A 13,979-nucleotide genomic window follows, 5' to 3' on the forward strand; every position below is an offset into this window, starting at 1 on the left:
AGCTCAAGGTTATTGGCTAGGTTTATAGTTCTTGTTATAAATCCCCTCTGGTTGAATGGGAAATGAGAATTTTAAACTTTAAAATAAAAGAACATTTGGAAAGTCATATGTAGTGGTTATGAAGAGTTGCAGATATTGGGGTTGGGGAGATGGCTCAGTGGCTAAGAGCACTGGCTGCTCTTGTAGAGGTCCTGGGTTCAATTCCCAGCACCCACATGGCAGCTCCCAGTGGTTTGTAATTCCAGTTCCAGTGGATCTGATACCCTCACACAGACATACAGGTAAACACCAAAGCACATAAAATAAAACAGTTTCTAAAAGTTGGAGATACATAAAATTAAAGTCAAATGCTATTGAAGTTGGATCTGCCTAGGATGCCCTCTTTTCTAACAATTGTGTTTGATGCAAATGTGGCACTCCACTCCATTGACTTGCAAGGAGAAATGTAAGCTTTAGAACACAAAAGTGTACTGGAGAGATGGTTTAGTGAGTGGACTGTGCTTGCTGCCAAAACTGGAGTCCATTCTCTAGGACCCACATGGTGGAAGGAGAAAACTGATTCCTAAAAGTTGTCATCATTTAACCTTTACCTAAGTGTGGTGGTGTGCCTTTTTTCTCCACAATAGGTAACATTCAAAACATTGGGGCGGAGGTGTGGCAATCTAGGTATGGTGACTCATGTCTGTAAACCTAGCATTTAGGAGTCAAGACGATTAGGAGCTCAAAGCCAGCCTTCAGTAAATTTGATTGCAGAGCTACCTACAAGAGACAAACAAACTCAAAATAAACAAAAACACAAGCTTGGTATTTTGGCATTTTCAAAGTGGTAGTTGAATTAGTTATGGACTGCTTTCTGATTTTAATCATCTATCACATCTGAATGTAAAACTCTTTTATTTGTAGAAGAGTTTTACTGGCTAAGAATTTAGGTAGTGATAGCCTGTCATACCTAAGGCTCTGGGTTCCATCCCTAGCTGCACAAGGGGGAAATTGGTTTCTTATCTTTTGTTCAGGTTGCCTAATTAGCAAAGGACGACTTTGAACTCTTACTCCTCCTGCCTGTGCCTCCAGGGTGCTGGAATTGTGGTCTGTGCTAACACCATAAGTTTAAGATCAAAGACAGAGCAGTAGAGCAATGGTGCTGTGGGTTTGTTGGCATGATTGTGTGTCATTGGCTTTGAGAGACAGTTCAACCTGCTATGCAGAGCTGGTTCCAGGACACACAAGGCTACACAAAGAAACTCTGTCTTGAACTTGCAAGCAAGGGAGCTGTGGAGGTAGGCCAAGGAGATAAGATTGTGATAAAAGTCTTACTGTAAATGGGTGTCTTTTTTATCCTTCCCAAATGTTATATCCAATCATGGTTTTTAAGTAAATTTGTCATTGACAGACTTTCTCTTTTTTTCTCTTTTTTCCTCTTTCTGCCTCCACTGCAGAAAAGAAGGTCTTTCTTTATAACTCTTGATTTGGAGTGCTCTGTAACACACCACCATGGCTTCAGACTTGGGGTACCCTGCTTCTGCTTTCTATTGCATCTCCTACTCTGCATGTTTGCTACATGGAAGAAATGCTGAGATATTACCACCTTGTACAGTTGATTTAGAAAAAATAAAAATTAAGTGTAGGATCCTTAAAATTTTATTCTGCTTATTTTTCAGATGTGTATGTGCTGAGCCATCTAACCCTAGCAACGAAACTCTAGAACTGTGGAAGAGGAAGAATATAACAGCATACAGTGTTTCCTGGGGCAACCTTACTGTTTCTGTAAGTGTATTGGGGATTGAGAAGTAGCTTAGGTCTCTGGGAACCTGGCTTATATCTCTCTCTGCCTGTTGTCTCAGCCTCCCCTCTGCTAAGATTCAAAATCTTAGTCCCCATGTCCAGCTTTTCTTAGCCTTTTCTGATTATGCTTAACTTTCCTTCTTGATAATATATATGTAGATTGTTTTCAAAATACGTTGTTCTGTTATTTCAATTGTTATTTATCTCCATGTGAGTGGGTTTGTACATGAGTGCAGATACTCACAAAGGCTGAAAAAGGTATTAGATCTCTCTCAGACTGGAATTTCAGTCAGCCATTTCTGCAGCCATTGTTGTATTTGTTTGTTTTAAGTGGTGTGTCAGGCCTCAGACCACTGTTCTCAACCTTCCTAATGCTGTAACCCTTTAATACAGTTGCTGACCCCCCCACACCATAAAATTGTTTCATTGCTACTTCAAACTGTAATTTTGCTAGTTATGAATCATAGTGTAGGTATCTGATGTATGATGTCCATGGGAGTCTTAACCTACAGGTTGAGAGCTGCTGCTTGTACCCAGGACTGCATATGTGCTAGGCAAGTGCTTTACTGCTGAGCTATAGCACCAGGTCAGAATGTGGTGTTTTCACTAAAATTTTAATAACCACTTTGCTGCTCATGAAAGGCGATGTTTTAATCAAATCAGAGCTAAATTTATTGGCTTTTTTTCCTGCTTTTTCTAGGAAATGAGTGATGGGTTAAGTCTCATTTATCCCAGGTTGGCATCACATTATAAATAGCTGAGACTCACCTTGAATTGCCTGTCTGTCTGCTTCACTTTGAGAGAGATAAAGATTACAGGTGTTTGCCACCATTCCTGCCTCCCCTTGTCTTTTAAGGAAGTGCTTTATCCATGCTCCCCTCAGCATCTGTAGAGACTGCAGTAGTGATTTTTAAAACGTCCATTCAAATACTGCAGTAGTGGCTTACAGGGATGCAGAGGAAATGTTTCATGAGCCTTCTCTAAAGGGAACATGTGGTCAAAAGAAAGGAGAAAGTTGGTGAAATGTTCTATGAGTGATTTTGATAGGAATGTTATAATATCTCTAAATGATGATGTATAGTTAGCCTAATGGAAGCTCTCTAGGTAAAGCAGGACATTGACATCTTAAATTCAACCATGTGCATGAGTTGGATGATTGAATACTTGAAAGTCTTCATCTCCTTCCCTCTCCTGCCCATTCAGGAGTGTAAGACCTTCCATGGTATGTTTGTGGGATCAGCTTGTGGGCCTCATGGACCTTATGTTCCTGACGTGCTCTTCTGGTGTGTCGTCTTGTTTTTCACGACGTTCTTTCTGTCTTCATTCCTCAAGCAGTTTAAGACCAAGAGATATTTTCCTACCAAGGTAACTGGATTGAATTTTGGTAATACTTTTGTTTTCATTTACTTGGTTTATTTCAAAGCAAGAATTTATTATTTAAAGCTAGTGCTTTATGCTAAATAGTTAAAAGAAATTCCTTTTAGTAAAAAATAATATTGGCCAGGCATGCTGTCACATGCCTTTCATCTTAGCACCTGTGAGGTAGACACAGACAAATCTCTGAGTTTTGTGGCCATACTGGTCTACAGAGCTAATTCCAGGACAAAGAAACCCTGTCATTCATACACACACACACACACACACACACACACGTCGATATATCATATCTGAGCCCATAGGAGGCAGATAATAGTACTATGAGAAAGTGGAAGGTAGTTGTGATGTTGTGACTTGTTACTTATGTTTTGGGATGAGAGGGATGAGATGGACATAAACTTATATAACTTTGTTAATTATTAAAAGTCTCATCCATGTATTAGTGATATTTTATGAGAAAGATATGAATTATATAGAAAGGATAGGAAGTAACCCTATTTTATATCATTGTAATCCCTCTACTATAGGTACGATCAACAATCAGTGACTTTGCTGTATTTCTCACAATAGTAATAATGGTTGCAATTGACTACCTTGTAGGAATTCCATCTCCTAAACTTCATGTGCCTGAAAAGTTCGAGGTAAGTATTAAAACAAGTGGCTATTTGGTTTTGAAAATACCAAACTACTTAGTGAGGAAAGGGCTTGAACCCAGGACCTTGTTCTTATTAGATAAGAGCTCTTGTGAACTGCACTTCTCAATTTTCCTTTTGCATTGACAAATATAAATTTAAATTTTAGTATCTCTTGTCCTTCAGAGTACAAAATCCTCTAATTCACATCTACAGTGTTTTTTCTAACAATCATTTTCATGTTTCATCATTGAAATGTGTTTAAATCTGGTAAGGTGCCAGATTTTTGTCAGTAGTTGTTTGGGCTGTGACGTCACCACTGCCTTACAGAATCCAACACAAGGTAGTTTAGGAGTTGGTACCAAAGCGATCTATTTCACCATAGATAGTGTACATGGGGCCATGTTAAAGTATTCTAGTTTATTTATCTTGTCTCGGCATGCCAAACCTTGTCAAAACACATTCTCTAAGGTGGGCACTATGATGCATGTCTGTAATTCTAAACTGAGGAAGTTGAAGCAGAAGACTTGTGAGTCTGGCGTGGACTAACTAGTGAGTTCCAGGCTGGCCTAAACTGAGTAGCACCACCTTGTCTCTTTATAATAAACAAATTTAAACAAACAAAACCAAAAGTTCGACACCAAAATTGTCTTTGAATAATAAACCTCTGTTTATAATTCTTTAGCAGTTGGGCTTGTCCAGGTGGGATGTGGTCTGGTCAGCCTTACACTTTTCACATGTCTGGTCATCTCGTGGCTTTGTGGTGGTGGTGGGGCAGTCTAGCTTCATTTACCAACCTGGACAGAAACATTTGGAGTGGTAATCTTTCTCTTCCCCACTTCTATTTCCTGTCTTCCCTGAAAGGAACTGTATTCAACACCACAGCCATCATCTTAGGACTTGGAGAGGTTAAGAAACTTCAGGTTTAAATCCAGAATTGAAAACCATACATGTCACTTTGGCAAGTCTCAAAAAGGAAAACATTTATTTGGGACTGGCATACAGTTCAAAAGTTTAGTCCATTATTGTTATGATGGGAACATGGTAGTGTGCCAGCAGACATGGTGCTAGAGGACTTGAGAATTCTACATCTTGATATGCAGGTGGCAAGGAGAGACTGGGTGCCCCACTGGTTGTGTAGGTTGAGCATAGGAGACCTCAAAGCCCGCTCATAGAGTGACATGCTTCCTCCCACAAGGCCACATATCCTAACAGTGCCATTCCCCTTTGGCCAAGTATTCAAACACATGAGTCGATGGGGGACATTTCTATTCAAATCTCCACCACAGTGTATTAAGTTACAAGATTGTCTTGAATAGAAGAAGAGGGAATAGATACCACTCTCTATAAAGAGCAGGCAAGTCCCATGACAAGGGCATACTTCTAGGCTCAGGATTAATTTCTTCTGCCTTTGTGAATAATTTACCACACATCCTAATCCAGCCTTTTCTTTCTTCCTTGGTATTTTATGGAATAGATCCACTTATGTGCTGTGGAAATTTGGTACAATAAAGAAATAACCTTTTTTCTTATTTTTAAACTTTAATAGCCTACTGATCCAAGTAGGGGCTGGATCATAAGCCCTTTGGGAGATAACCCTTGGTGGACCTTACTAATTGCAGCAGTTCCAGCTCTCCTTTGTACTATTCTCATCTTTATGGACCAGCAGATCACAGCTGTAATCATCAACAGAAAAGAACACAAACTCAAGGTAATTCTGAAAGCCTTCTTTAAGGGCCTGCAATAATTTCCATAGCATTCTTCCTTTATAATTAATTCAGAATTTTAAAACAAAGGAACAATCTAGACTTACGAGTGTTCGTTTCCCTCTTCAGAAAGGAGCTGGCTACCACCTTGACTTGCTCATGGTTGGTGTCATGTTGGGAGTCTGCTCTATCATGGGCTTGCCGTGGTTTGTGGCTGCGACAGTGTTGTCTATAAGTCATGTCAACAGCTTGAAAGTGGAGTCTGAGTGTTCTGCTCCAGGGGAGCAGCCCAAGTTTCTGGGAATTCGTGAACAGCGGGTTACAGGGCTGATGATTTTTATCCTGATGGGCCTCTCTGTGTTCATGACTTCAGTATTAAAGGTAAAACCCTTGTGGCAGTGTTCAACAATCTTATTTACCTTAACATTTATACTTAGTTGTAAAGAAATAAAACATTGAAATATGTGTGAGTATATAAAATCAACTTTTTTCACCTGTAATTTAAAATCCATAAAAGTTTAAAAATACCATTTGGCAGTGATTTTTGTGTAGTAAGCATGTGGGTTTATTATAGCTTATAGATCCATTAGTTACAGTCTGCAATTAGAAGTTAATCAACAGGTGGCTAGACCATAGTATCGAAAGTAATCGAACAATATGTAACAAAATTGGTTTCTTTAAAGTACTGTTAATGAACTTAATATGTTCTTTATACATAATGTGTTTCATTATAGAGCACATAAAATGAAAGTAGCAAATAAACACTAGAAAACAATAAAACAAAAACAAAATTACCAGTGAAGCATATAAGAAATTTTGTTAATCACATTTTTCTTATGTCCACATTTTGCAGATGTATATCCTACAGAAAATCGGGATTAAAAAAAACAATTCTGTAGCAAAGTATCTAGTCTGAAATTTTTTATTTATCATGTAAAAACCCAATTCCATATTTGTCTCTGCTTTTTTATTTTTGTTTTAAAGAAAATGGTTGAATAAAAGTTTACAGCATTTCTACAGTTGAAGAGACCAGTGTGTTAGCGTTAAAGGATATTCTTTATTGTTGGAATTTCTTGGGCTCATTTCATGGCGTCTTTACCAGTCTCGTTAAGTACCAAGTGTCTATGAACTACTTGCCGTGCCCTTAGGCATGGGAGGGAGCAGTAAATAGGGTACAGTGTGTTTTCATGTAGAAACTACACAGCCTACCAATGAAATTGATGGGTAACTAACACTGCACTGCTGTGTAGTGCTGATTGTATTTTAAAGGAACTCGGAGACAAGAGAAGTAGTTTATGTATTCTTTTGGGGGTGATGGCCCATTGAAGCTCTTTGAAATTTTCCCCTTACATCTTTTCTAATGAATTATATGTTGTATACAAAATAAAACTCAACTTAAACATGAAGAAAACTTTAAAATAAAACTCAGACTCGATATTGATTTTTCACTTTTCAAAAATAATTCTTTTTTTTGTTTTGTTTTTGTTTTTCGAGACAGGGTTTCTCTGTGTAGCCCTGGCTGTCCTGGAACTCACTTTGTAGACCAGGCTGGCCTTAAACTCAGAAATTCACCTGCCTCTGCCTCTGCCTCCCGAGTGCTGGGATTAAAGGCGTGCGCCACCACGCCCAGCCAAAAATAATTCTTCACAGACAGTTCTTTCAACTTAGTGATTTAAATCAAGGAAAAAAAAGGTGTGTGTGTTCCTGTGTACACATGTACAATAGTGGGAATATGAAGGTCAGAGAACAACTTTTAAGAAACAGTTTCTGATCTTCTATAATTGGCTCACTCCAGAGACAACACTAAAATTTGTCTGGCTTACATAGCAGGGCTTTGACTTACAGATCCATTGACTGGTCCTCAATTCTGTTATTTAACTTACTCTGGTAGAATTGAGTATGGAGGCACATGTCTATAGTCCTAGCAGTTGGGCAAGTGTAGGATGCAGGTGGGACTAAGACAGAATTGTAAGTTAAAGCTAGCCTGCACTACATAGCGAGTCCCAGGCTATGTCAGGCTCAGTATGAGACCGTGCATTGAAATACAAGGGCAGGCAAGATGGATCAGTCAGGGAGGGCACTTGCCAGGTTTGACAAGATTGCTTTCATGCTCAGAATGCACATAGTGGACGGAGATCTGATTACTGCAAGTTTTCCTTGGATCTCCACATACACATCAAGATGTGCATGCGCTTGTGTGTAGGCATGCAAGCGTGCACACGCGCACACACACACACACACACACACACACGCGCGAAGGAAGAAAGGAAGTAACTTAGCTGCTCTGGCAGTTATCATCATTGTAACCTTAAGTACTGTTATAATTACATTTTTACACTTACGTTTATGTTTCCTAGAACAGAGATTTTCAAAGTCTGCTCCAAGGGCATTTTGGAGCCTCTGCCATCCTGTCGGGATTCCACCAGGGTCTTTCATTCTAAAGGCTACATATCTGTGAATGGCAGGGATTCCATGTATTGAATTCAAAAGAGGCTATTGCAGCATGCTGTCATATACTAAGTACAGGCACAAATTGAAGACCCTTTTTGCCTCCTGTTAAGCAGTACTAAAGAGGATTACAAAATGTAAAACAGTGCTATTCTATAATTACACTTTGTTTTAAAAACAATAGAGTTTCATAAAATTGTGTTACTGTGCCTGGCTCAATTGGTAAGGTGCTTGTTGTACAGGCATAAATCGTGAGTGCAGATCCCCAGCACCCATATGAATAAAGAGCCTGACATCCTGCCACCCTGGAAGTGAGACACATATCCTCTGAGACTGTTAGCTAGCCAGTTTTGCCTAATCGATGTGGTAAAGGACCCTGTCTCTAGATGGTGATGGTGATGATTAGTGGTAATAGTAGTAGTAGTAGTAGTAGTAGTAGTAGTAGTACTAGTAGTAGTAGTAATTCTAAAGGACTGGACATGGTGACACACTCCTTTGACCCCAGCATACAGGAGTAAGGAGAATCTCTGTGAGTTCAAGACCAGCTGGTCTACAGAGCAAGTGCAGGACAGCCAGGACTCTGTTTAACTTAGAAATCCTGCCTTGAAAAACAGTTAACTAAGTAAATTAAATAAAAAGGTAGAACATGATGGAGGAAGGCACCAGGCAGTTGACATCCACATATACATAGACAAGTGTACCCCCTTCAGTGTTCTTTATGCCAGCTTATCATGGTAATTAATATTATTGCTGTTATTTTTAACTTGATAGTAGCTATTTAAAATATCTTTTAATTTCATATACACAGCCAGGTTTTCCTACAGCTACATGCCAGGATGGGGGTTTGGCATCTGTATGCTGGAATGTTTGAAGGATATTATTAGCAAACCATGTTCCACTGAAGTGGTGCTGGGCAACAGTATTTTAATACTTTACTGAATGGTGATGTGTCAGCTACTTTGCTGAATGTTCGGTGTATTTGAAGAAATTTAATTGTACAGCAAGCTGAAGCACAGAAAGCTGTTTTTTAAACTGTTGACTGGAGTGCTCTTGCTCCTCATACCTGATCACAGTCCCTTTTAATGAGTGTGGTCTGTAGATCCACTGCCTCTCAAATGTATCATCAATCAACTGTCTGTAGATCCACTGCCTCTCAAATGTATCATCAATACACCTATTTGCTTCTTTCCTGTTGGAATGTTGGCCTAGTCCTTTTCACAAAAGAACTTTTAGTTCTGTCATCATTACTCATCAAATATATTTCTGTGCACTTATTACTGTCAAATTATTTCAGAACGATGAGTTCTAATTGTAGAAATTTTATTTACAGTTTATCCCAATGCCAGTTTTGTACGGTGTTTTTCTTTATATGGGAGTTTCATCGTTGAAAGGAATTCAGGCAAGTATTTAATAATAGAACTATTTAAAAATTGCAAAAGTTGTATTTGTGACTATTTTTGGTCTGGTTGCATGAAATAGACATTTACTGAGTAATTATTGCTCATTACCTATCTTACCCCAAAGAATGAGATGATTCTCACCTCCTCTTACTAACGTCCAATGAAAGGTCACATGTCTGCTCAGTGAAGACGATGTAGTGAGGGTGGACCAAAGGGTCAGGATGGGAAGACCTAGCTTTTATAAACGTGCATGTCACCAGGAAGCCCAGCACAGAGACTGTTCTCTGCAATTCTTAAATGATGACTGATGGAAAGGGGGACCAGGACGTTGAGGCAGTAGGGCTCAGTGGAGGTTATGCAGTAAGGGGGCTGGAGCCAGTGATCGCCATGCTTGTGGAAACGACCTGCTAAACTTTACTCAGGCTTATACAGACTCGAATAGAAACTGTATAGATTAGCAGTGATTCCCACAGTGGCTGCTGCTGCTTTAAGAAAACCTCTGTTCCACCATCACTCATTGATGTAAAGGTAGCTGTCAGCACTTCCCAAAAGCCAGCATCTTTTTTTTTCTTTTTTTAAATCATGTCAATATCTTAGTTAGGGGTACTATTGTTGGGAAGAGCTACCATGACTATGGCATCTCTTATAAATGAAAACATTTAATTGGGGTTGGCTCACAGTTTCAAGTCCGTTGTCGTCATAGTGGAAAACATGGTGACAAACAGGCAAACATGGTACTTACTAGAGTTCTACATTCTGATCCATAGGCAGCGGAAGTAAATGCCACACTATGCCTAGCTTGAGCATCAGACAGCAAAGCCTACCCCCTAGTAACACACCTAATCCAACAAGGCTACACTTGCTGATAGTGCTACTCCATATGGGCCTATGGAGCCATTTTTATTCAAACCACCACATTCCACTCCCTGGCTCCCAGAGACTTGTAGCCATATCATAATGCTAAATACATTGAGTTTAACATCAAAAGTCTCTATGTAGAAACTGTAACAGTCTCAAACTTGTTCAGAGTCTCTTCTGAGACTAAATGTAACCTCTTAATTGCAATATATAATCAAAATGAAAAAGCAGATCACATACTTCTACTGTACAGTGGAACAGGATATACGTTATCATTCCAAAAGTGATCACAGTGTCAGAACACTGTTTCCAACTCCTGTCAACTTTGTTGATGGCAACATACCACTATCTCTTGGGTAGCTTCCACTCCTTCTAGGTGACTTTCCTCAGTAGATATCACACAGCTCTGCCATTTCCAACATTTTTGGGGTCTCCAAGGTAATTCAGGCTTTAACTTCACAGCTTCTTCACATAGTGGTCTCTCTAGGCCTCCATACAGGCACACCCTGGACACATGCTAGGCCTCATGGACCTTCCTTAGTCCTGGAGGGAGACGTTATAATCCCTTTCTTCTATCTTTGACTTTAAAGCCAGACCCATGTGGCTGAAACTGCCAAGTTCTGCAGCTTGCTGGGGCTGGTACATTGCCTCCTCATTCAGGCCTCTTTACCAGATTTCTGTTTTTGATGGTTTCCTTCAACTGCTTAGGCTTGGCTATCCTGAAACTTGAGCTAGACTAGCCTGACATCCTGAAATCCACTTGCCTCTGCTTTCCCAGGACTGAGATTAAAGGCTGTATGCCACCATGCCCAGCTCTAAGCTTTCCTTTCATTCCTTTTAACAGGTTGGAAGGTTAGGTGGGTGGCAATTTGCCCTGAGGCACCACTCCCTTTATTCCATTTTTCAGGCTTTTCTTTAATCTTTTTTTATCTCCTTGAACACAGGACTCATGTCCATCCCTCTTCCTGGTATTCCTTTTCTCCTCGAGTGGTACATTTTGTATGTTTACATGCCCAGCTTGCTCCTTTTCATTATAAGTATGCATAAGCATGGCCATAGCCACTAATAACCAAGAAACACAGTCAATGCTAAACAATCCAGACATATCCTCTTAACAGAGCTTGACCCATAACTCTTCAACTTAGCTTCTGGCAGATTTTTTGGCCAAGAAAAGAAATGCACACACTATTCTTTTTTAGTTCTTATTCTTCTCGTAAAAACCTCTTGAGTTCAAATCACCCTTGTACCACTATCTTCAGTGTTCCTACTACTTTGGCCCGTTAAGCTTCACTGCTTTTCTAACTCAAAGTCCCAATCTCAACATTCCTCTAAACAAAAGCATGGCCAAGCCTCTTAAAGCAATACCCCAGTTCCTGGTACCAACTTCTGTCTTAGAGGGTTTCAGTGCTGTAAAGGGAGCCAAAGACCACAACAACTCTTATTAAAGGAAATCATTTAGTTGGAGGTGACTTACAGGTCAGAGGTCCATAGTCAGCATAGTGGCAAGCCTGGTAGCCAGCAGACAGACATGATGCTGGAAAGGTAGCTGAGAGTTTTGCATCTTGATCCGTAGGCAGCAGAAGTGAATGCCACGCTAGGCTAGCTTTTGAGCATCAGACCTCAAAGCCCATCCCCTATTGACTCATCTCTTCCAACAAAGCCACACCTCCTAATAGTGACACTCCCTATTTGCATATGGGGCCATTTTTATGCAAACCACCACATCTACCATGGGGAGGAATGATGATACTATCTTATTTACTTAATTTTTATAACAGTTTTGTGAGGTCAATAGGTTATTTCCAGTTCATAAATGAGGAAATTAAATTTCAAAACATGCAGTGGGTGATTTGCTGATTTCTTTTCATAGCCTTAGTAGTATTAAGCTTAGAAAAACCTTAGAAGACTGTTCATATTTAATTTTATATCCTGAAAACAGTTCAAGGAGATTCAGTGCATTTGGAACTTGACTAAGATACATTCATCAAAATATTATAATTTTGAGATAGGCCTACCCTCATAGGCTAGCTTGAACCTACAGTAGTCTTCTGCCTCATTGTCAATAATTGTATGATTACTGGTATAAAGCACCAGCTGTCTGCTTTGATTTTATTTTTTCTTTCTCCTTTCTCTTTATATCCAGAAATTCTTGCCCAGAACATTGTTCAGTACTATTAGAGCATACCCAAGATCTTATAGTTTCATTTAAAACACACACACACACCTTATTATTTTTATATAGTTAAGATGTTTTTTGTTAATGGGTTCTTTTCTTTTTCTTCATTACATGTGTAGTTTTTTGACCGTATCAAGTTATTTGGAATGCCTGCCAAGCACCAGCCCGACCTAATCTACCTCCGCTATGTCCCCCTGTGGAAGGTGCACGTGTTCACGGTCGTCCAGCTGACCTGCCTAGTCCTGCTGTGGGTGATCAAAGCCTCTGCTGCTGCAGTAGTTTTTCCCATGATGGTGAATTTTTCAGATTTATTTTGTTATTAATTCATAGTGGAATTATTTTCATTGTAATGTTTAAAAAATTATAATTGGCCCTGAGGAAGAAATGTATCCTATAAATATTTGAATTATTTTAAAAATATTGATGAACTGTTTCTAATTATAAACTAGTACTTTCCATTTTGAGTATTCTCATATTCTGAAGTTGTTTATTTTTAATATTTTAGTTCTTGGACTGGAGGGCTCTATTTTCTAAGTAAATCTGGTACTTAGGATGTTCATAGAACAAATGTGATAGGCAGATGCATAAAGCAAAGCAACTAAACTATCTTGGCTTTGAAGTGGGATTCTACAATGTGTCTTTTTCAGAAATTGACAGATCTAAAGGTTTAAGACTTAGGAAGGCCATAGAGGATATTAATAAGTCATAATTCACATAACTCTTTTAAATCACCATTCACTATTATTATTTTTTGCCCAAGAATTATGCAGATAGGTATTATTTGTCTTTTTATGAGTACTATATAAAAGATAGTGATTTAGATTTAGAAAACATTAAAAGACTCAATTGTTAAGGCCAGTGAGTAATAAATACTTCCTGATCGCAGTTAAATTTCATGTCAGTTTGAAACTTTTAAAGTATCCTTACAGATTTATAAATTAAACCCTATACAAAATGCCAAGCTAAAGAATCCTATGGACTTAAGGAAAAAACATTACAATAAAATGTTTCTGAAGCTTTGAGCACAGGTAGGGTTATATACTCAGAGGAAGATGTGCACTATACATAGGCTTTACTCTCCACTAAGGCAAAATAAATGTAGCAAAAACCAGTAGTAGACCAGTCTCTCCCAAGTCTGGGGTAAAAGAAAATGAGAGAATAAAGTGTTTATGTAAGCTCAAGAAGAAAAGAGATGTAGCCACAGATGCACAAGAGACTCAAGTGGACTTGAGTACATTGGACACCTAGAACACAGGGGTCAGTGACTATTTCTCTGTAAAGGGCCAGATGGTAAATACTTTAGGTTTTGTTACTCAGGAGAATATTCTGTATGTACTTGAATAATGCAAAGGAGAAATACATTTTTATAATTTGTTCCTTATAAAATTAAAGGAGTAGTTGGCCTTTTTTTTTTTTTTTTCCATGCAGAAGTACTAAAGAGAAGAATGACATTCTCTTTCACTGAGGGAACATTTCACTCTGTTCAGATTCAAGGTCAATACTGCATTTATTGCCAAAGTTGGGGGTGTTACTCAGTATTGCTTAGAATGTGAAAAGATGGCGTTTGATTTTTAGCAGTGAGATAAAGAAGGAATAAAGA

General features: G+C 38.9%; 1 protein-coding gene across 20 annotated transcripts in view; it reads left to right on the forward strand.

Annotated features, from left to right (window-relative positions):
- The window catches only part of Slc4a7 (solute carrier family 4, sodium bicarbonate cotransporter, member 7), a 96,934-nt gene that overhangs the window by 66,540 nt on the left and 16,415 nt on the right, over positions 1–13,979 (forward strand). For all 20 annotated transcript variants that reach the window (XR_001781108.1, XM_006517998.1, XM_017315953.1 and 17 more), the window contains 7 exons: positions 1,659–1,764; positions 2,986–3,147; positions 3,687–3,800; positions 5,341–5,502; positions 5,627–5,878; positions 9,276–9,344; positions 12,499–12,672. Coding sequence is in view for 19 of the 20 variants with exons in the window: in XM_006517998.1 (XP_006518061.1) it covers positions 1,659–1,764; positions 2,986–3,147; positions 3,687–3,800; positions 5,341–5,502; positions 5,627–5,878; positions 9,276–9,344; positions 12,499–12,672 (1,039 nt within the window). In the remaining variant the exon portion in view is untranslated. The remainder of the gene's footprint in view (positions 1–1,658; positions 1,765–2,985; positions 3,148–3,686; positions 3,801–5,340; positions 5,503–5,626; positions 5,879–9,275; positions 9,345–12,498; positions 12,673–13,979) is intronic.

Source organism: Mus musculus, chromosome 14 (assembly GCF_000001635.26).
Source record: "Mus musculus strain C57BL/6J chromosome 14, GRCm38.p6 C57BL/6J".
Lineage (NCBI taxonomy): Eukaryota > Metazoa > Chordata > Mammalia > Rodentia > Muridae > Mus > Mus musculus.